The sequence below is a fragment of the Notechis scutatus genome, chromosome 1, assembly GCF_049901735.1.
Source record: "Notechis scutatus isolate UNSWTSFEM ecotype Mainland chromosome 1, rNotScu1.2, whole genome shotgun sequence".
Taxonomy (NCBI): Eukaryota; Metazoa; Chordata; class Lepidosauria; order Squamata; family Elapidae; genus Notechis; species Notechis scutatus.
The window spans coordinates 1,123,647-1,145,766 of record NC_142009.1 but is presented as its reverse complement, the minus strand read 5'-3'; the positions used below and the strand labels follow the sequence as shown (position 1 = coordinate 1,145,766).

Genomic DNA, 22,120 nt, shown 5'->3' with positions numbered 1-22,120 from the left:
GGTTCACTAAACCTTGGGGTACTTAGTGGGGTGTTCTGCTGAACTGTGACTGAAGCAGGCCAGTTACTTCTGCCCAGAGCACCAAGGAAAGTATCAGGATGCGGCCCAGGACCTGCATTTCAGGGGGCTCCCCTGGCCCTGATTAAAAAGCCAGATCTGAGCTGTGTTCAGACCAGCCTTTGCACCCTCGCCCTCTCTTTGGTGGGAACTCCTGGGTTCTCCGAAGAGGGGTGGGGGCTGTTTTTGGCTCTGAATGTTATCACAACTTCACATGGGTTCTGTCCTCCTTCAGGGCGGTCTGAATCAACCCGCCAGGCCAGAGTTGTAATTTGTTGCCTGGCTTCCCTGCAATCACAACTACTCCACTACTCCAGGGTCAGATGGAGCAGAGACCTTATCAGGCTGGCCTCTCCCCCCTCCCCTCCCTTCTCAAGAGCCTGGAAGCTCTTCATGTGCAGCCTGGAAGAATGAATGACTTCCAAAGCTCTGGGCTCCATCAGGCCCCTGTCAGGCGCAAGTCCCAAATGGGGGTCAGGGTGTCCCTTCTCGGGAGGGGTGTGAGATTGCACAAGAAGCAGGAAAGAATCCCAGAACAGCTCCTGGGGGGTCGGCAGGCCTCCCCCCCCCCGCCCTGCGTAGTCACGTGTTCCCTTTTCCCCACCCTGGTGCTCCTCTCAGGTTTGCTAAAAACAAAACCACCCGGGTGACCCTCCTGCCTTCTGGAGGGCACAGGCGCCGGCAGAGTCCAGAGGGGAGCGCGGCGACCGTCCGGCTGGCAGGTGGGACTGCGAGCATTTGGGGGGACTTGGCTGCCTCAGGACCCGCATCCCCTGCTCTCCTCGAGGGAAGCGCGTCTTTCGCTCTGTGGCGGAGGAACCAGCCGGCAAGGCAACCAGGGGCGCCTCAGGCGTATCAGCGAGAGGGACGAATTCACGGCTTCGGAAGGCCGGACCGGAGCCCAGCCCCTCCGGGCAGAGGGGCCGGCCTCCCGGGACCAGCCGCTCCGGCGGAGAGAATTGCTGAGCCGAAGGTGCCCTGCGAAGCCTCGTTCACCAGCCCAGCCGGGAAAGAGGAGCAGCCGCTGCTACGGGAACAGTTTACTGCCATCGCCCTCAAAAGGGGGGCAACCGGACAGGGAATCCGAGGGCAGCGCTCGTTGCGTGCCGGAGGCGACAAGCCCCGCTCGGGTGGACGTGTTTGCCCAGAGACCCCGGACGAAGCAGCGGCAAAGCTCCGCTGACATCCGCGGGCAGACAGGCGAACGCGGGACCTTCTCCTCCAAGGGCGCCCGGCGCCTTTCTACCCACCCCCGGCCCGTCTCTTTCAAGCGGCGGCGACTGCGGGGCGGGGGTCGTCCTGCGGGGACACCGGTGGGCGCGGAAAGAGGGGCGGGCGGGAGAAGCTCCTCTCCCTGCCCCGCCCCGGGGGGGTGTCTTCCCCTTCTCCCGGTACAGGGAGCTCCGCGGCGCTGGGCGGGCGCCAAAGACGACGCTCGGGGCTCGGTCGGAACCGTCCGGCGCGCCCGATCCGATGCTAGCGCAGCGGCTGCGCGCAGCTTCGCTCCAGCGGCGGCCTTCCAAGCCGTGGCCTCCCGAGCGAGGCCCGGCGCTGGCCGCGATCGGGGGCGAATATCGAGGCGGGGACTGGAGAGTTACGCCTGGCGAAAAGAAGCGACGCCGGCCGGTTGAGGGTCGCCGAGGGAGCTCCGCGTCGCCAGCCGATCCGCTCGACGCCCGCTTGCCCACCTCGCCGCCTTGGCTTGGCGGCGCGCTGCCCGATTGGGCGAGACGCGGCGGCTGGCAAGGCGCCGGGGCCAATCAGTGCCGCCTCGCTCCCCTCCCCGCCTCGAGGTATAAAAGACGCGGCGGTGCGCCGGGCACGGAGCAACAGAAGCGTCGCCACCGCAGCCGCAGCCGCGCAGCACCGGCCGGATCCAGCTGGGCAGCCAGGTGAGCGCACGGGGCTTGGCTTCCCTCCGCGGGGAAGAGCGGATCTCTGCAGGGCCTCTGCTCCTCCCACATATCCCAGCCGGCCTCCGGGACTCCCGTTGCCGCCGCCGCTTGCGCCCGTGTGGGAGGCTCGGAGAGAGCCCCCTGCCCGAACTTCGGCCTCTTATCCTCCGCCCCACCATCCCGGGGGCAAGCAGAGATCCAAAGCGGCTGGAGACCCGCTCTCCCCCCCCGCCCCAACTGGCCTGGCCTTTGGCGAGGGGCTCAGCGCAGTGTCCCAGCCCGTCCAGTGCGAGTGGGGCGAGGTCCTTGCTAGCCACTTCCATCCTAAGTGGTCTTATGAAGCCCCCTGCGCCCCCACCCCAGGCATTTCCAGGCGTTGGGTATTTAGGAACAAGGCCTCTAAATCGGGAGGGTCGGTTGATCTACTGTGGCCAGCCCGTCTTAAGATTCCTTCCCCTTCTGCCCTCCTCCCTGTGCCCAGCTGGAGCGCCTCTTCTTCAGCCATTGTCCGGGCTTGGCCCCCCCTGTGAGATCGTTGCAGGGCAAAAGGGGCCTTTGCAATTTCCAGCTCAAGCTGCCCTCCGGCAAGAGGTTCAGATCAGTTAATTCTCGGTTCCTTTCCTGCTTCCTTGTTTCGGGTCCCTCTGACTCCACCCCACCCAACCACCCCACCCCGCTTTTCTCCTGACTTCACCCATTCCCAGACACCCCTCCCCCCATTTAATTCTTTCCCCCAAAGCTGCTGCCAGCTGTGAAGAGAAGGAGCAGGCCAGCCCATGGCGGCATTTCCCACCCTCACACTGCTCAGGCACACCCCCACCCCCAGTTGCTCTAGGGCACTTTGGGGGTTGCCCAGGGCTTCCCCCTTGGCCCCCTGTGGCACTCGGGGCCTTTATTATTTTGCCTTGGCACCACTAAGGCCCCGGGTGGGTGGCCGGCCGGCCATTGGCTGCCTCTCTGTATCATTCAGACTTGCCTCCACTGTCCGGGCACTTGCCCCCCTTCCTCTGGTTGAGCCACTTGTTACTGACCTCTCATGCTGACCTCATCCTCTTATCCCAAGGCTGATAAGTTTATCCAGCGCTTTGGAGGAGTCCCGATAAAATAAACCAAGAGTTTGTGCCCTTATCTAGCTGCTGCTTGATCCAATCTCTGCCAGCTGAGTTTCCCTCCTCCCAGCACTCGCTGGGCCCTCTAAAGATCCCTCGGCAGGGACCCTCCGCTGGCAGGAGGGCTGCCTGGATCGGCCATCTCTTCCCTCACCAATCCCCTCTGGGGCTCTCAGAGGAGAAGGGGGGTTAGGCAGCAGGGCAGTCGGTCTCAGTGGAGGCCAGGACAGATTTCCTAGCAGAGGTGTCCAAGAACGGGGCGGCTGGATGACCACCTGCTGGGGGACCTGTAGGAGCGACTAGGTGAGTTCCCTTTCTGCCTTGTGGCTTCTTTTGTTCTTTTTAAGCGGCGTCTTCTGAGAATGTTAGGGAAGGAACGGGGGGCACTAGGGGGGCTGGAGGAGGCATCAGTCACTGTCTGGAAAGAAAGGGAACCCCAAAGGAAAAAGGGGCTCAAGAAAAAAGCCTTCTGTGCCAACAGATTGGAAGACCCTCCTGGTGAAGAAGAGCCCCCGCCTGCTGCCGCCCACCATCATGGCTCCCACTCTCGCCACGGCCCACCGGCGTCGCTGGTGGATGGCCTGCACGGCTGTCGTGGAGAACCTCTTCTTCTCCGCCGTCCTCCTGGGCTGGGGATCCCTCCTGATCATGCTCAAGTCGGAGGGCTTCTACTCCTACCTGTGCCCCCTCCCAGGTAAGAAGCACCTGGGCCCGGCTCTCCTGGGCACCAGGCCTTTGCCACTCGGGCTTCACTAGTGGCCTCCTGGGCAAGCCAGCCCACCCACCCCCGGCCACCACAGTCTGGCCTGTGTGTGCCACCTCTGGCTGCTTAGTGGGGAAGGGGCTCTGTGAGGAGGGGGCATCTCTTGCGATCACAAGGGCAGGGGTCTGCTCTTTTGAGGAGGGGGCCTGGAGCCTGTCTCCTCTTCCTGCCCGCCTCGGTCTCGGCCGCCTCTAGGTGAGCCCGGCTACTTGGCTTCTGGACTGGGAAGGGCCAGGACAGCCTTTGGACTCCTCCCCCATAAATCCCTTTCCTTCTTGGAAGTCTTTGTGGTCTTTGGAACAAGGATATCAGCCACACTGGAGGGGTGGGCAGGAAGCTCTTGCCTCTGTCTCCATGCCTCCTCGTTGCCCCCCAATCAGCCTTGCCCTTTGGACCCCGGTCAATCTTTGACAGGGTCTGAACGGGCGGAGACCTTGATAAAAAGCTGCCGTGGCAGAGATTTTATCCAAGAGGGAAGACGATAAGATCCTGCAGAACCAGCTGATTCTAGGCTGGCAGGAGAGGGCGGGTGGGGACTCAGTCCTGGGAGGGGCCCCGGGATGGGGAAAGAGCTGGGCTCTGCAGCATCGGGGCTGCGGGGAGAGGGAACCCACAGGGGAGAGTCAAAGGCAGGTGCCCTCAGTGCCATCCATGGGCCCTTGTGAATTCCCACGCAGGGCAGTGGAACCCGGGGTGCAGCCCAGGGAAAGCCCACTGACTCCACGGCTCAACCAAGGCCAGCCATGCAACAAAGTGCCCCCCACCTTCTCCGGCCTGTCCAGGAAGGAGGGGCTCCACTCCTGTCATCTTCCTCCTTTCTCTCTGGAGCAGCCCTGGGCTCTCCCGTCTGTCTGGTCGTCTCGTCTTTCTGAGGACTTCCTTCTGCTGTTCACAAGCAAAACAGCTCCCACCCACCCCCCATCTTATGGAGGGGGGCCCTTAGCGGGAGGGGTCTCCTTCTCAGCTGGGGGCTCTCTGGCAGGGACCTGACCAGGGAACTTGGGGGGGGGGAGGCTCTGCTTCTCCACTGCACTTTGCTGACCCTGCTCTTCCTCATCGGAGGGGCAGGGTGTGTGTGTGTGTGTGTGCGCGTGCATGTTCCCTTGTGTGTGTGTGTGAGAGAGAGAGAGAGAGAGAGACCAGGGTGTGTCCTGTGGCCGGCTGCAGCCGGATCAGGGGCTCCGTGCAACAACTTTGTTCCACTCCGACTCGGCAGCCCTGCCTGTTGAGCTGGCGTTTTCCGGCTGAAGTGCTGAGTTGCCTCCCCACATCCGCTCAGGGTCCCTGCAGCTGCCGGCAATGACGGTTCCCCATTCCTCATGAGGCGGCAAGCGGCTGAAGGCTGTTGGGACCTGCCTCCTCCCTCCCTTTCCTTCCTGGACTGCCCAAGCTAGCCTGACCTGACCTCGCCTTGGGGCAGCCATCTTGTAAGGGGGGGGGGGGTGAACGGCCATGGCTCAAGGGAGCCCCTTTGGGGCATGCTGGGACTCTGGAGCTTAGCCCCGGGGTATGGTTTGTGGCTCTGTGCCCCCTCGCAACGAGGGGGGTCGTTCCTGGCACTGAGCAACTGATGCTGTGGATGACGGGGCCCCCGACTTGGTTCCTCCTGGGAGGAAATGAAGGTTTTGCCTGAAGAGGAATGAGAAATGGGGCAATGGGATTGGGGCTGCCCTCCCATCGGAGAATCTAGGATGGACACCAAGTGGTGAAGTGAGATCAGAAGGGGGAGCTGGAGCAGCAGGTCCGGCTGGGCTCAGGGGCTCCCCTTGTTTTAACCTCCCTCCTCTTCAGGTGACACTCAGGCAGCATCTTGCGCCTGGCCCCGCTCGGGCTCCACAAAGCGCCTTAAGGCACTTTCTGTGGCTTTTCTGCAGAGCTCAGGCCCTGGACCCTGCCCCCCCCCCGTGTGTCTCCCCCCACGTGTGTGAGCAGGCTGTGCTCCGCAGGCCCTGGAGGGACGTCGGGGCAAGGGATGGGCACGGCCAAGGGCACCATCCGTGAATCATTCCAGGCTTGCTTGTGAGTGGCTTCTGCCATTCCCAGGATGGTTCGGATCAAGCCGGCCCCTGGGGGGGGGCTAGTGATGGTGCAGGGGGGGAGGTTCCTACCCTTAGGCCGAGGTTGCATTGGGGGAGGGAAGAATCAGCCCCCCCTGGCAGTGGGGCTCCCCCTCTTCTCCAGGGCCTTAGAAGAAGGAAGTCAGGACCACATCAGCTCTCCTGGGATCTTGGGGCCAACTGCACTTGGGAGGCTGACTGGGGTGGCTATGGGGTGGCTCTGGCCCCATGTTGGCCCAAGGCCCACGGGGTCTCCAGCGTAGGGCACCACCCTATGCCCTTTCCTCCTCCAAGGATGGCAGCTGTCAGGCCCCAGCGCCTCAAGGGCAGCCAGAGATTGGTGTCCCTGCCAGCCTAAGTGTGTTTTCACCACAAACAGCCTTGTTTATGGTAAAGCCGCTGCTGGGGTTTAAAACTTTGGGCAGGGAGGGGGCAGCTCAGCAGATGGTTAGAGCAGGCGCCTGCCTGTGAAGAGGCTTCCCTCTTGCCAGACCCCAACACAGGGGTGCCCTCCCGCTGCCCGGGGCTGCCTGTCCACCTCTCCCACGGGCTCTCCTGGGCTCCCCCACTGTGACTACCGTCCCTTCGCCTGGTTTCTCTGCTGGCCTCCCCCCCCTTGCCCCCCTCTGGGCTCTGCCTATTACTCCCATGTCTACAGCAGGTTAGTTAATGTTTCTCCAGAGCCACCTGGGAAAGTGGTCTCCCGGTTGGGGGCGGGGGGGGCGGGCATCCAGCATCAACCAGCCGCAGCTGGCGTGAGCTTCCTCTGGCACAGGGCAGGCGAGGGGTAACCAAGGAAGCTGCCGAGGGCGGAGCCGGCTGCCCAGGGTTGCCCAGCACTTCTCTCTTGGGCCCCCATCCTTGCTGGGCGGGGGGCTCCAGGCACGCGCTTGGCTGCTTCAGTTGCTTGGCCTGCCTGAAGCCAGCCCCCTCTGGGGAGGAGAGCGAAGCCAAGGGGGGGCTGAGGAGGACTCAGTCTTCTGACCCGCTGCCTCCTATTGCCAGCGGGATGCCCACCCCTCCTTCTCCCTGCCTCTGGCGCTGGTGCAGCCTCCAGGGCCCCTGTGGGACGGCCAGCCTTCCCCTGGGCGGGGGCTCCTCTGACCGGCTTTCTGCAGGTATTAGCTCCTGCTGACGGATCTCCTTGGCCCTTCGCCCCATTCCCTGCCTCCCCTTTCGACTCTTGGCACAGTCAGAGGCCCCGTGCGCACCCACAGCTCTCCTGATACAAGCAGGCGGCAGCTTGGAGGCCAGATCTTTTGCGGCTGAATGTGCCTGCACTGCCTTGAGCCCCAACCCAACCTATGCCCGCTCCCTCCCCAAATCCCCCACCGTTTGCCCCTCTGCGACCGGCATTCCCCACGGCTGGCCTCTCGTCTCCCTTGGGCGTCTTCACCCCTAGAAGGGGAGACAGCCACAGAGCACCCAGAGGAGGCGGTTGTGCCGCAGGCGTCCCTTCCCAGGAGGTGCTGGCCTCTGGGCCCAGTCGAGGTCTCGTCTTGAGCTGGCCACCTCTTAGCAGAAAGGCAGGGCAGAAGGACGCTGGCTTTGGGCAGGACAGGGCACCCCAGACCCTGGATCCAGCACTCCCGTGGGCCTCCTCCCCACAAAACGGCCCCGCTTTCCCCCCTTGGTCTCCTCCTTTCCTCGGAAGCCGTTGGGTCTTGGGGTCCAGCCTGGGGTTTAGGCCCAGGTGCCTCCCTCCCCGGCTCTCCCAGCAGGCCTCTTTTGCCCTGAAAGGCTGGAACGCCGCCCCCGGTCCCTTCCTCTGGGGTGGCTCCGTCCCCTGGGGCCTGGCGGGATCTCTTGGGCAGGCGGCTGCCCTTCTGACCTTGGGGGGAACCTTGAGATGCTCCTCCGCCCCCAAGGGCCTCTCGGAGGTTCCCCTGGAAGGGAGGAGCCTCGGCTGGAATGGGAGGGGCATCTTGGGGGGGGGTTTCCAATGCAGGGACTTTCCGCTGATAGCGAGGACATCATGTACCCAATTTTGCAGTGTTGAACTTAAAACCCATTCCTCTCAATCGGCCTCCCCTTCTTAATGGCGGTTTTATATTACTCACACACGATGGCTGTTCCGATAACATGGTTTTATGGTTTTATCATTATTTATTGCCTGTTTTTATTCTCTTAAATTGATGGGCGCATTGTTCAAATTGATGTTGTAAACCAGTGTGGGCTGGTCAGCTGGGAGCGTGCGGTCACACAGTGCACTCTAATTGGAGAGCAGGAACCCCGGGGAGACCTTGCCCTCTTCCTCCATGGCCCCCGAGGGTGAGGGGTCCCAGGCTCTTGAGCCCGGAGGTTGAGAAGGGGGGGCACTATTGCATACCTAGCAGAGGGGGGTTGCACACCTCCTGGCTCCCCTGACAGCGGGGCCTTTTCTCTAGGTCTCATTCTCTAGGCCCCACCCTTTGGGGTGCAACGGTCCCCACTCTGGGAAAACTGGGCCACCTGGGTCCCTTTGGACTAAAGGCGGAGTCTCAGCTTTGAAACGTGGACTCGGCTCCCTCGTTTCACATTGAGACGATCTTAAAAGTTTTCTAAAAGTCCGTCCGATGAGGAGAGCAGTGCCGGCCCGTGCAGGGCAGAGCTGGCGTGGGTGGGGAGGTCAGGCCTCCTGAAGGACGCCTCTTGCATTGCCCTTCTTTTTCCCCCGCAGAGAATTCCACGGGGGCCCTTGGTGCCCGGGAACGGGACGGCAGCCCCGGAGCCAGAAGTGGCCCGAATGAACGGCTGGCTGATCTGCAAGGAGCAGGATGAGATGCTGAACCTGGCCTTCACCGTGGGCTCCTTCCTCTTGAGCGCCATCACTTTGCCCCTGGGCATCGTCATGGACAAGTATGGGCCGCGCAAGCTGAGGCTGCTGGGCAGGTAGGCCTGGGTGGGGATTCTCGGGGCCGAAGCACAGCCGCCCACAGCCCTCCGCACCAAGGAGAGCTTCCCTTCCCTCCCACGAGAGAGGGAGAGCCACTGGATCCACATGCCAGGGAGGGAGAGCCACCCATCCCTCCCTCCTGAGCCCAGGGCCAGAGGTCAGCATGGCTGGGGGGGGGGAACGACCTTTGCTTTGCCTCCCATCGGAGGGTTCTTGGCCTATTCGGGCTGCCTGGGAGAAGACAGCTTGCTTTCTGCGCCCTGTTCGGTGGGCAGAGAATCCCCCAAACTCTGGGGCGGAGGGATGCTGGCACCTGAGGCTCCTGGGGAGGGAAAGGGAGCCTGGAGAGATGGCTCGGGCCCTTGGCTGGTGGCTCAGAGCCTCCGTTGAGAGGAGCCTTTCAAAGGCAGAGCGGGGTGGGCAAGGGGAGGCCTGTTGCGGGGTCGAGAGGCCTGGGCGTGCGATCCAGGGGACCGACAGGCCTCCCCGTGTGCCTTCGCAGCGCCTGCTTTGCCGTCTCTTGCGTGATGATCGCCTATGGGGCCAGCAACCCGGACTGTGAGTGTGACCGCGGGGGCTCTGGGGGGAGGCTGGAGCAGGGCTTCTCTGCGGGGGGAGGGGCAGCCAGGGAGCCTTGCCCAGTGGGGGGCTGGGGGACGGGCATCACGCCAGCCGTCCCCCATGTGCGCCCGGGCTTCTGGCCTGGCAGGGGGGTGTTCCAGCGCTTTCTCCCTCTGCCCAGCCCTCTCGGTGCTCATCTTCATCTCGCTGTCGCTGAACGGCTTCGGAGGGATGTGCCTGACCTTCACGTCTCTCACAGTAAGTGCCAACTTCCCTGCTGGGCGGGGCGAGCCCTTCCGCCACCTTCCATGGCACCGCTCTCGCCCCGGATTGGTGTTGTGTCTGCCCCCACAGCACCCATGCTGGAGGGGGTTTGGGGAGGGGCTCCTTTGCCAGACAGGGGCTTTGTGCGCTTAGTGAAGGCCTAAGGAAGGAAGGGAGGGGGGGGAGTGCCTGCTGTGACCGGGCTCTTGGCGCCCCTGTGCGCTTCCGCCTGGGCCGAGAGGGGCCCAGAGGGTCTGCCCTTGCCTGGCCTCGGGGAGGGATCCCTGGCTCTGCCCTTAGTGGCACCTCAGGTCATTTGGGGGAGCTGAGGAGAGGCTGTTTTCCAAGCCTTCGGGGGGTCAGATCTCAAAGCTGCCCCCTTCCCTCCCCATGGCCTCCCTCCCAGCCTTGCCAAAGGTGTGGAAGGTCCGGGAGGGATGCTCGCCCTCCCCTTCCCCCTTTTCCTCCCCAATTGTGGCTCTAGGGTCTCTTCCGTCACCCCCTCCGCCCCCCTTCAGCTCCCCCCCCCCCGCCCTGTGGAGAGCCTCCCTCTAGCCAGCCTTTTTTGCCCTTACACCCTCCCTCTCTCCCTCCCTTCCCAGCTGCCCAACATGTTCGGGGATCTCCGCTCCACCTTCATTGCCCTCATGATTGGCTCCTATGCCTCCTCGGCGGTGACGTTTCCCGGAATCAAGGTAAGTGCAGGGGGAGGAAACAGCAAGAGGGGGGCAGTGCAGGCTGGGAATGGGAACACCCAGAAAACGTCCCCCAACTCCCCCGGGGGTCACAAACCACCTGTGGGACTGGAGTTTAGGCATTTCTTTATCCAACTGAGATGGGGCCAGAGTCCAGTTGACTCCGGCCAGCTTGCAGCACAGGGATAAAGCCCCCCAGGAGCCCTTAAGAGGAACGGGACGGCCAAGAAGAAAGCAGGGCAGACGCCCACCAAGGGAGCCCCCCCCCGCAAGGATTTACAGGATGCCCTCAGGGTGGGAGCCGCCCGATCTCGGGGGGTTCATTCCAGAGGGCAGGGCCTGCACCAGGGAAGGCGTCCCGAAGATGGAACCGAAAGCAAGTCCGAGATGGCCAGGCAGGTGCCACTGGAGATAGGCAGCACCTCAGGCAACCAGGCCCCGTGTCGCCCCGCTCCAGTTGGGCCAGACTGAGAGTCAGCTCCATAGGGAGGCTGCAGCTGCTTTCCGCCAGAGGGGCTCTAACCCCAGCCTCCCGCTTTCCTCCTGCTTGACCGGGCCTCTCTGCGTGAGGTCATAATCGGCTCCTTAAATCCCACCCAGAAGCAAACTGGGAACCAGTGCAGCTCACCTACCGCTCAGCTGCTCTGCCCCAAGCTTCTGAGGGGTCTTCAGGGCAGCTCCCTGCAGAGTGCATTGCAGTAGTCAAGCTATTAGGCGGCCAGGGCAAGACTCCCCAAAGCCCCCCCCCCCAATCTAGGAATGGATGCAGCTGGCACCCCAGATGAAGCTGTGCAAAGCTTCATCCACCTGAGCCCTGAGCAGAAGTGATGCCCCATCTGAGGCCAGAGGTGGCGCGTGCCCAGATCTAGCTGGCCCCGAGATCGGCACCCTCTCTGGAGACAGGCTGCATGTCAAGCGGCAGGAAGGAGTCCAGGACGGCACCTGGACAAGTGAAAGCCAAAGGCCTGACGGAATTTAATGTACACCTGCGCACCCCCCACCCCCCTCCTCTTGCATGCTTACCGGACGCTGTGCAGTGAATGGCAACCCATTTCTGCCCTGTTTTGTGGAAGCCTTGTGGTCTTTTCAGGAAAGGGAGACGGTGTGGAAAACAGCTGTCCTTGCAGCCCGAGAAGCTGGCCCTGGGCACAGACTGCCCCAGGGATGGCGATGGGGGGGTGCTTGGCTGCCCTTGTGGGAGGGTTTGGGGAGTGGCCAGGCAGCAGCAGCCTGGGGGGTTGCTTTGGGCACAGGGCCTGGCTCTGAGCTGAGGTCCTCAGCCTGGTTTACGGGCTGGGCAGATCTCACTTGGCAGTGAGGCAAGACAGCTCAGTGGGATTTCAGTGGGCAGCCGGTCTGCAGGGCATCTTGGAGGATGGCTGACCAAAGGGCCGCCCCCTTGTTTTCATGGGGCAGTTGGAGCACAAGGGAGGGTGGGATCAAGGCACGTCTCCATTTTCTCCTCCTGCCTCCATGAGCTCCCCAGAGAGCCCTTTGGATGCCAGAGGAATGGGCTACCCCAAAATGAACCCCAACCCTGTCCTTGATCTAAAGGCCGGGACCTTCCCAATGGGAGGTGGTGCCTTGCCCTGGAGAAGTGGCCAAGGCGGCCTGACCCCTAAGGGCCCCCCTCTCCCCACTAACGCCCACCCGGCTCTTAAGGCCGACTTCCCCTCAGCCTGAGCTGGGCCAGGCGCTTCTTCCCAGGTGCTCCTCTTGCTCCCCAGGTGATCTACGACCTGGGCGTCTCCTTCATCCTCATCCTGCTGGTTTGGGCAGGCTGTGCGGGCCTTGTCTTCTTCAACTGCTTCTTCAACTGGCCCCTGGAGCCCTTCCCGGGCCCCGAAGACATGGACTACACGTGAGTGGGGCTTGGGGAAAGGGCCCTGCGTGGCCCGCCTGTCTCAGGTTCTCCCAGAGCCTCAAGTGGTGAACATGGGCGGAGCTGTGCCAGGCAGCCCCCTTTTGCCCATCCGCCCAGGAACCCACGGTCCGGCTGGCCCTCCTGCTGAATGGGTACCAGAGCTGGTTTCCCCCGTGCTGGCTGCTGCTCTTTGCAGCCAAAGCTTACCCCGCCCCCCCCAGGCTGTGGCCTCCCTCGCCTTTCACAGCTGGGGATGCCCCTTAAGAGGGAGGGTCCCTGGCAAAGCCACATGTACCCACCTTGCTCCCAGGAGGTATTGGGTCTGGGGGCCAAGAGTCAGCAGGACTGACCTCCCTGCCGCCCAGGGTGAAGATTAAGTTCAGCTGGCTGGGCTTTGACCACAAGATCACCGGGAAGCAGTTCTACAAGCAGGTGACCACGGTCGGCCGCCGCCTCAGTGTGGGCAGCTCCATGAAGGGCAATAAGGAGGCCACGGCGCTGCAGGATGGCAACAAGCTCTGCTTCTCCACAGTGGACCTGGAGGTGAAGTGCGAGCCGGACAGTGCCGGTGAGGATCACGAGTGGCAGGCATGGCCCGGCCCTCCCTCTGCCGGGGGCTGCTGCCATGCCAGTTGGGTGGGCAGGTTGGCAGGCTCCCGCGGTGGCATAGCTTTTGCAGAGGGGTCTCTCCATTGGCTAGCTTCCACCCCCCCCCCCACCCCCGAAGGCAGTCAAGGAGCCAGCGCTGCCCGTTTCTCCTGCTGGCAAGAACTGGGGTGCCTTGGGAGCCCTCTGCCCCCTAGGCCCCGTGGGTCTGGCCTGGTCCTGCGGGCCAAGGGGCAAGAGGTCCTTCCCTGTGCAGTAGCCTTTCCCTGCCCTCCGTGAGCCAAGAAGGAAGGGCTGCCAGGAGACGTTTCCCTTCTGGTTCTATGCATTAAAAGACTTTTGGGTTGAAAACGCTGCACCGGGGTGGGAATTCCCTTCACGAAGGGGGCGGTGGGCCCTGAAAGGATGCGGCCAAAGCCTTTGCTGAAGTGGGGGGAGGGGACCCCTCGGACAACCCGTACCGCCCCCTCAGCCCATGCTGAGGCCTTGGACCTGGCAGCCATCTTGCGGGGGGGGGGCCAGCTGGCTCTCTGGGCCCAGGACCAAGGGCCGGCTGGCTGACCGGCTGGTGTTGGGATTCCGGACTGCGCAGAACTGCCCTCCGTTTGCGGGGCCTCCTGGGGAAAGCCTGACGGATTTTCCTTTCTCTCCCCACCCCCAACACAGCTTCCCCGTCCTTCATGAACAGCGTCTTCAGCCCCATCCTGCTGCTCAGCCTGGTCACCATGTGTGTCACGCAGCTGCGCCTCATCTTCTACATGGGGGCCATGAACAACATCCTGGCCTTCCTGGTGGAGGGCGACCTGGAGACAGGTGGGGGCCCTCTTGTGCCCAGGGGAGGCCCAGGTCGGGGCCTGGGGGAGCCCGGCTTCCATCTGGCTGACCCCGCAGGGCCACAGTGATCGGGGGCTGGCCATGGGCGAGCGGAAGGGCCCCCTCCCCGCAATGTCTGATCAGAGGCAGCTCGGTCTGCGGGGGGAGCATGGGAAGCGCAGGGGACTCTCCCTAGTTTTCTGGAGGATGAACCGAGAGGAGGGGAGAAACGCATCACTTCAACCGGGTCGGCTTCCCAGTTGGGCTGCCTGGCAAGGCTAGCCGTTGCTTTCTGGCTGCTGGTCCTTCGCGCAGCCCCATGTGGCTGCCAAGAGCTCCAGCCAGGCTGGGCCTGAATCGGCAGACGTCACAAAGCCCTCCTCGGACGTCCCTCCTCGGTGGGCACGCTGGGGGGGGGGTCCAGGCGTCTGGCTACCTGGTGGGCACCAGTTGCAGAAGGGAACTGACCCCCACCCTTGGGCCCAGAAGCCCGTCAGGCGGCCACCATGCCCTGGGGCTCCCCTTCATGTCTGAAAGAGAGCAAGGTGGGTGGGGGCTCCCCCAGGGTCCCCCTCGCCCAGGTAGCCCTGTGCTGCCTGCTGGGGACCAGATGCCCCCTCCCATCCCCCCCACCCTCAGCAGAGGCTGTTTTGCAAGGCAGATGGAGGGGGGCTTGTTGCTGTTGTGGTGCTCCTTCCAGCCGCGTTGCCATGACAGGCGGTGTGTGTGTGTGTGTGTGTGTGTGTGTGTGTATGCTGGGAGGCAACGCTGGGCTGCTCCTGGGGGATCCGGATGCTGCCGGGGGTGGGAGAGTTTGGGGGGGCACCTCAGCCGGTGGGTCAGAGGGGCCTGTTTGCCCCTGAAAAGCAGAAGAAGAAAAACAACAACAACAGGGAGAAGGAGAAGGCGCAGACTCTGCGTCAGGCCCCTATTTATAGCTGCTGGGAGGAAGCCAGGAGGAAGAGAGAGGTTTGCACTAGGAGCAGCAGTGCCTCAGCCACGTCTTTTGCACAACAGGGGGGAACTGTGCACGCCTCTTGCGTCCTGGCAGCCAGTTTGGGCCTGTTAAAACTGGAATCCCTTGAAGCAGAGGAATTGCCCCCCCCCGCTGCTTTCCCGGAAGGAGGAGAGGGCTGGGGAGGGCCTGCCCACGGGGTCCCCCTGCTCCTGTGCCTGGCTCCCCCGGGGCCTCCTGGGGCCTCTGGACTCAGGGCCTAGTGTGACCTGCCCCTCCACAGCCCCAGCCCTGCCTCTCCTTCTCCAGACAGCTGGCTTGGGTTGCCCTCAGCCAGGTGGGGGGAGGGGCAATGCCCTCTTGCTGGAACCACTGGGTTGCGCAGCAGAGCCCAAAGAGGTTGGGTCTGGGGCCGGGGCCCCGTGCTCGGCCTCCTGCAAGGGGGGCTCTGGTTGTGGGGGTTTCTCATCCCCAACGGGGCTGCCCGTTTGCCTTCCAGTGGGGCTTTATGGCTCCATCTTTGGAGTCTTGCAGCTGCTCTGCCTCCTGACGGCGCCGGTGATTGGCTACATCATGGACTGGAAGCTGAAGGAGTGTGACGACAGCCCTGAGGAGTTGGACAAGGGAGACGCCAGCCCCCCGTACGTGGCCAGTGGGCGGGGGCAGCTGCGGGGTCCCTCCCTGCCAGCTGCATGCCCAGCCCGCATTCCTTCCCCCTCTGAAGCGTAGGAAAGGGGTGCCATTTGCCACACGCCCTTGGCAGCTCATGCCATGGGCCCTGCCCGGGCGCGGAGGCCGAGAGGCAATTGGGTCACTGGGCCAGGAACCGCAGTCTCATCATTGGGAGGCCTTGTTTGTCATGGGAGGCCGAGGCTGCCTGGGCAAGTAGGGCAAGGGTCACCGGGCACTGGCTGGCACCGGGCAGGGAAGGGGGCTCAAGGGGAGGCAGCCCGGGTGATCTTTCCTCCCGCCTGCAGGGGTGAGAAGAAGGAGAAGAGGCCTCGGGACCGCCAGATCCAGAAGATCTGCAACGCCACCAGGGCTTTCGCTTTCACCAATGTGCTGCTGGTGGGCTTTGGAGTCACCTGCCTGATCCCCAGCCTGCCTTTGCAGGTGAAGGAGGGGGGGGGGTGTGGGCCTTTGGGGGAAAGGCTGGCCGGCCTGCCCTGTGCTGGGGACCCTCCCCTCTGCCTCCATGGTGTGTGGGGGGGATTGTCCGGGCTCCACTCGGGGAGGGAGGAGGGCAGGGGTCCTGCGGGGGCTCTGAAGTGGGCGGTCTCCCCACTCTCCCTTCCAGATCCTTTCCTTCATCCTGCACACCATCGTCAGAGGCTTCATCCACTCGGCGGTCGGAGGTCTCTATGCTGCTGTGTAAGTCCAGCACCCATCGCAAAGTGGGTCACCCCCGTTTCTGGGTCATGGTTTCCTCCTCCCCGGGTTCCCTGTGGTTGTGTGGCTTTGCCTCCGGATATTGGCCAGCTCCTCTGGGTGTTGCTCCAGAGCGGGTGGCGCCCGCCCCCACCTGCCTCCCGAGTATCTGATGGAGGCCGAGGTCATCCCGGGCCAGGCCGCATTCCTTGGGGAGCAAAACAACGTCCTCCTTGCTGGCTGGTCCTCTCAGTGCCCCAAGGAAGGCAGCTGGGAGACACCGGAGGGGCCCGCCTGCCCTGGAGAGCTGGGCCCAGCAGATGGATCCATCCATCTCTCCCCCCACCCTCTCTCTCACACACACACACATGCAGGGCCTGGATCCAGTTACGGCTTGCCAGGGCTGACTCATATGTTTTTGCCCTGCTCAGACGCATGTTGTTTTGAACGGGACGTTTCGGGCCATGGGTCACGGAGGACGTTGGGTGCAACTCTGAGGGTTGCTCAACCGGGAGATCTGCCTCCCAGGCTCCTGCTCTGCGCTGCCCCTCAGCACTTTTGCCATCAGGGGTTTGTTCCTCCGGGCAGGGCACCCCTGAGAAGACTTGAACCGAGCCAGGAGGGGCCCTGAGCCCAGCCACTTCCTCCTCTGCAGAGAGACCCCATCCTCCACTGTTGCTGTTCCTGACCTCGCCCTACCCACCCCCGGGACCCGGCCAGAAGGCAGCTCAATAGCTGCAGACCTGTGGGTCACTTGCCCCCTTCCCCCCACCAGGTATCCCTCCACGCAGTTTGGCAGCTTGACTGGGCTGCAATCTCTCGTCAGCGCCCTCTTTGCCCTCCTGCAGCAGCCCCTTTTCCTGGCCATGATGGGCCCCCTGGAAGGAGACCCCCTCTGGGTAAGTGGACCCGCCTTGGCTGGGGGCGCTGGCTGTTCAAGGACAGCCCGTGAGAAGGGAAGAGGGTGGGGAACAAGTCATGCCCTTCCACGGCCAGTTCTGGCTCCTGGGGCTCAGAGGGGGAGGCCTGCCTGGGCCACTGCTCCATCTGCCATGGAGGACTGCAGAGGCCCAGAAGGTGAGCAGAGGCAGGTGGGCCCAGTCTGGGGGCTTGGGCCCTGTCCCCCAAGGGGCACATTCCCGAGGGAGGTGCTTTGGGCCAAAAAGGGAACACCCCTTGAGGGTCCCACCTGTTGCCTGGCAGTGCCGGGGAGGGAAGCCCGCCAGCAGCGCCCCCTGCCCCACACCTGGAGCCTTTTGGCCTGGCAGTGGAAGCCAGCCCCCCCACCCCGGGAGGCTGCATGGTCACGGTCTGGGTGTCAGAGGCCTCCTGGATCGGCTCCCAGGGACCACGTGGGCTTTGTTTGTGCAGCGAGGAGGGCTGGCTGGGAGCCGTCTGTCTCGGCCACGTGAGGAAGGGAAGGGAAGGCCAGTTCCAGGCGCCTGGAGAACTGCTGTCTGGCCTCCAGGAGGGCAAAACATCTCAGGGCCCTTCGGTGCAGCAGCGCTGGCCTGATGGCGGCTGTAGCCCGCTCGTCCTCTCCCCCCCCCGGCAAGGCCTGCACACTGAGAGTGGGGAGGTAGGGAGCTCAGGGGGGGCAACACAAATGTGCCCCTCCCCTCTTCGGGCAGGGGTCCAGGAAAGGCGGGGGAGCTCTGAAGCAGCCGGCCTCCTGCACTCGCAGGCCTCCCTCAGAGTCAAGGGGCGAAGGGTCCAAGGGTTCCTGTCCTTGGCAAGGGCTGGACTAGAAGACCTCCGTGGTCCCTTCCAGCCAGTGCCAGATGGACGAGGGCTTCCTCTTCTCATGCCACAGTCTCCCCCTCGGGTAGCGAAGAGCTGTTGAAACCGAGCAACCGGCTGCCCCCCCGGGAGAGGGTTGTGCCTGGCCTGGGCACCGCAGGTGGCAGGCTTGGCACTCTGGGTTGGCAGGCAGTCGGGGCTCCAGGGCTGCTTGGCACCTGGGAGCCTCGGGGCCAGGGGAGGAAGGGGAAGGGCAAGGAGGAGGCAGCTGCGGACTGAGCCGTCCCTCCAGGCCCCCCTGTGGAGAGCCATCTCTCGCCAGCAGCTTTGGCCCTCACCGCCTTCGCCCTCTCTCCTGCCAGGTCAACGTGGGGCTGCTGGGGGTGAGCATGCTGGGCTTCTGCCTGCCTGTCTACCTCATCTGCTACAGGCGGCGCCTGGAACGGGCGAAGCAGCAGAAACACGACGATGCCCAGCTCTTCCTCAAGATCAACGGCACACCCAGCGAGGAGGCCTTTGTTTAGAGACGCATTTGGACTGGCTGGGGAGGGTCGTCGTCCCCCCCGAGGCCCCAGAGAAGCCCCACCCAGCACAGCTCCCATCTCACGGGCCTTGCTTTGGAGTGAAAAGCCACGCCACCATGCCATTTCCGTGGCACCACCCTGGTGTGGCCTCCCCTGCCCAGAGTCTCTGGTGCTGGCCTCAGAGACGCCTAACTCGATAAGGTCTTGGTTGCTTTGCAAAGGGAATGCCCCCACCCACCCACCCCCGCTCTTCTGGTGATCTAGCCCTTCCTGGCACACGCCTACGCAACGCACGTACAAACACACGCAGGCAACGGCTTGGTTTGTGTCTGTGCAGGACACAGACCCCGGCCTCCTCCCTCCCCATCTGCCTGCTCTCCCGTCCTGGGTGAGCACTCCCCTGGTCACCTTGCAGGGCCCTGCTGGTCCCTCCGGCCTCTGCAGCCGCTGGCCGAGGAGAGAATCCAGTCTGCCTGCATCTTGCACCTGTCCTGGTGGGAGGGGGATGTGGCCCCACCTTCTCCGCAGGCTGAGGACCAGCTTGGCGAAAGCTGGGGGTTGCACAGTGTCTTGTCCCTCCAACCTTTGGGGCATTGCCAAAGAGGGACAGCTTTGCACAGGGTCACCCAGGGATCTTAAATTGACCCCAAAGCATTAAAGGACCTGACAGACCGAGGCAAGGAGGCACCCCAAATCATGACCTGGGCTGGGGGGGCACTGGCTCCTGCCCTGCCATCCCCTGCCTGTGTCTGGCTCTGCCAAGGGCAGGTTTAGCTTCCTGGCGCCTGGCACAGTAACTGGCGCCCCCTGGTGGCAGGAATTCTCCTGGGCAGGGCACTGGTTCCCTTGCAGCAGCGGGGGGGACAAGATGCCACAGGTGGATTGCACTGTCTTCTCTCTTTTAACATCAAAAAAACCCCAAAAAAACCAAACACCACTCTACATGGCTTCCGTGTTTTTTACTCTGAGCAGCCAGAAGGCTAACCTGGTAGAAAATCCGGTCAAGGAAGGCGCTCCCCTCGGAGGTCGGTACGTGGCCTTGGACGGAAGTGGTGCAGCAGAGGCCGGAGTGGCTCTCGGGTGGGCATGGAGCTCAGATTGGTGGGCCACTTCTTCCTGGGGTCCCTTCCATGGCTGCCTTCTGGGTGCCAGCTGAGGCCTGGGGCTTCTCTGCCCTGTTTCCCTCCCAAAAAGGTAGGGGAAAAAGCAGCCGGCGGCTCCCAGAATGGGGCATCTTCCCTCTTGGCTCAACTGTAGTCTTGCGCATGCAGAGGAAAGCGGATCGGACTTGACCAACACTGTGCCAGGGTTGGCAGTTCCCAGATCAACTGCCAGCTCAAGCCGTGGCACAGCTCGTTCTTCACAGAGGGCCTGTGGAAGAAAGCAATGATCCCACTCTGTGCTCGCATCTCCCACAAATGCTGAGCCACGGACAAGCTGGTGCCCTTGAAGCGTGTACCAAGTGCCAGTGAGGCAGCAAACCCTGGTTTGGTCAGGAGGGGGGCTGAAGCCATGGAATCCATAGCCAGGCAGAGGAAAAGGAGGCCACGGGGAAGCGGACGGCCAGCCACATCGGCGTTTCGCTCTAATAGGGACACACTGAGGGACCAACAAGGCCAGAGGGTGCAGCATTTCATCTGGCACTGCCTCCATATTTGGCTGATGCTTCTCCCCGCGCCTCCAGCCAAGGAGGCTTTGGCTGACCCGTTGCTGCAGCCATCACAGTTATGCCTGATGCAGATGGTTGGAAGGAGCGACCAATGGGAATGCTGCCCCTTGCGATCCCGGCTCTTGGTAGACCCAAAGAGGCTGCTGGCCAACTGCATCGGAGATGACCCGTGGCAATCCAGATGCCAAAGGCGCTAAAACAAAGAGGAAGCCTCAGGGCCCAATAGCTAGACCCCCCTCTGCAGTGCCTGCACGGCACCTGCACGGTGGGGGAAAAGAGGACCGGAAGAAGGTTCAGGCAGCCCTCGGCACCTGCTCTGTGCCCACCCGGTCCCTGCTGCGGCTCTCGTCTGCCTTAACCCCTTCGCAGTCTGGGGTTAGATGCCTCCCTGTGCTCTGCCAGCTTGCTTAGTAGAAGGAGGGGGCAGCGAGTGGGTCTGGGCTGTTGCTCTGGGGCAGCTTCTGTACGCAGCCCCCAGGAGAAGCAGGCAAGAGGCAGCCCTGAAGCCCAAGCCGAGGCTCAGCTGAGGAATCCCCCTAGCTCCATTGTCCAGGGGGCTCTGCAGGCTTTCTTGAGGAGGGGAGAAAGCAGCCCCCGCCTAGTGGTCACGCAGGGCCCAATCCTCCCAGTCAAAGGGTCAGCGTGCATCCTGCCCAATGAAGCTGCCCCGTGGGTCTGCCCACTGTTGCTGAAGTGGGTGGAAGCTGGGCGAAGGAGCTTTCCCTGACTGATAGATAGAATTCTTTATTGGCCAAGTGTGATTGGACACCCAAGGAATTTGTCTTTGGTGCAAAGGCTCTCAGTGTATATAAAAGAAAAGATACTTTCGTCAAGAGTCAAGATCACCAGGTTCAACACTTAATGATAGTCATAGGGTACAAAAAGCAATCAAATCATACTAGGAAACAGTCCATATAAATCGTAAGGATGCAAGCGACAATGTTACAGTCATTCAGTCACAAGTGGGAGGGGATGGGTGATAAGGAGGGATGAGAAGGTTAATTAATGACTGCCCCTCCGCCTGAGCCACCCTTGTGGAGGGCTGGATTGGTCCAGCTGGTTTCTTCTCACCTCTGGTCACTTGGACCTGGAGCTTCAGCCTCCTGGCAGGCGGTCCTCCCTCCCCCCAATGCACAAGGCCTTCTCTTCTGGGAGACCCTCACATCCTGCCTTCTAAAGAGCTTTTTCCATGGAGATCCCTACAGTCTTAGAGTGGAAGCCACGCAGGGCCCAGCCATGGTCTCTCGTGCTGCAGGGGAAAGGGAAGAGTAGCTTCCACAGTGCCCCCACCCTTCAGCCTTGCCCTATGCAGAGTTGCTTTCCCAACCCTGCCTGCTAAGGTCCCGCCAGGGCGTCTTTGAGTATGGGGACTTCTTTGGTGGGCTTATGGGCTGGCAGCAGCCACAGTGCCCCTTGGTATTTCCTCACGCAGCCGCCACTGCGTAGGTTGGGAGAAAGGGACTGTCCCAGAGATCCTGGGGGCCTCCCGGGAACTTCATAAGAGATCTATATGGTCCCAGGGCACCACCCAAACCACTGCACCACGCTGCTCTGAGTCAACCTTTGGTCTGCAAGGACCGGACGTGGGCCAGCAGGTCTCTCCCCCATCTGCCAAAGTGAAATCCCTCCCTTTGAAATGGAGCAGGCGGTTCAACCTCAGCAGGCAAGCTCAGGAGATGCTATGGGACCCCAGCACAGCAAGCTACAGACGCTACAAGAATAACCCTTGGAAGGGACTTGGAGGCCTTCTAGTCCAGCCCTCTGCTTAAGCAGGAGACCCCCCCTATTCCATTCTGGACAAAAGACAGCCCCGTTTCTCCTTAAAAGCCTCCAATGTTGGAGCCCCCACAACTTCTGAAGGGAAGCCAGTCCACTGATTAATTGTTCTCACGGCCAGGACACCTTCTTCTCCGTTCTGGGACACAGGCAATCCCTGCACTCTTCCTAGAGCCTCAACATCCTTTTTGTATCATGGTAACTAGAAAGAGACTCCTCATTCCAAGTGTGGTGTTATTAGCGCAAGCGGCATCAACACTTCCCATAATCTTGATGCTGTACCTCTGTTGCTGCAGCCTAGGACTGCATTAGCTTTTGGGGGGGCTGCAGCACAGTGCTGGCTCAGGTGGTGGTCCATCAGGACTCCTAGCGCCCTCATGCAGTTACTGCTGTTGGGTGCTCCATCACTGGAGGCTTTTAAGAGGACATCAGACAGCCATAGGGTATAGAGTAGGGGTGTCAGACTCAAGGCCCATGGCTGGATCTGGCTGGCGGGGTGCTTAGATCAGGCCCACGGGGCCAGCCTGGA

The 22,120-nt window shown here is 62.6% G+C and overlaps 1 protein-coding gene across 2 annotated transcripts; it reads left to right on the top strand.

Annotated features, from left to right (window-relative positions):
* Positions 1–721: 721 nt before the first annotated feature.
* Positions 722–19,079, top strand: SLC43A2 (solute carrier family 43 member 2). Of its 2 annotated transcripts, XM_087955526.1 has the most exons (15): positions 1,887–1,949; positions 3,543–3,755; positions 5,757–5,847; positions 8,543–8,752; positions 9,259–9,314; positions 9,499–9,575; positions 10,184–10,276; positions 12,004–12,137; positions 12,506–12,708; positions 13,413–13,559; positions 15,014–15,155; positions 15,492–15,627; positions 15,812–15,885; positions 16,658–16,781; positions 17,985–19,079. In XM_087955526.1, the coding sequence occupies exons 2-15, from the start codon at positions 3,596–3,598 to the stop codon at positions 18,144–18,146; spliced, it is 1,809 nt and encodes a 602-aa protein (XP_087811652.1). In that variant the 5' UTR covers positions 1,887–1,949; positions 3,543–3,595; the 3' UTR covers positions 18,147–19,079. The 2 variants fall into 2 exon arrangements, with proteins under 2 accessions (XP_026544720.2, XP_087811652.1); XM_026688935.2 differs by lacking the exon at positions 5,757–5,847 and having other exon boundaries at positions 722–1,949; positions 8,541–8,752.
* The last annotated feature ends 3,041 nt before the right edge of the window (positions 19,080–22,120 follow it).

Bases quoted from the DNA above. Each gene is read 5' to 3' on its own strand.
- SLC43A2 (XM_087955526.1), top strand. From the start codon at position 3,596: ATGGCTCCCACTCTCGCCACGGCCCACCGGCGTCGCTGGTGGATGGCC. The intron at 8,753-9,258 runs GTAGGCCTGGGT...GTGCCTTCGCAG, and splicing joins AAGCTGAGGCTGCTGGGCAG to CGCCTGCTTTGCCGTCTCTT. The intron at 9,576-10,183 runs GTAAGTGCCAAC...CTCCCTTCCCAG, and splicing joins TGACCTTCACGTCTCTCACA to CTGCCCAACATGTTCGGGGA.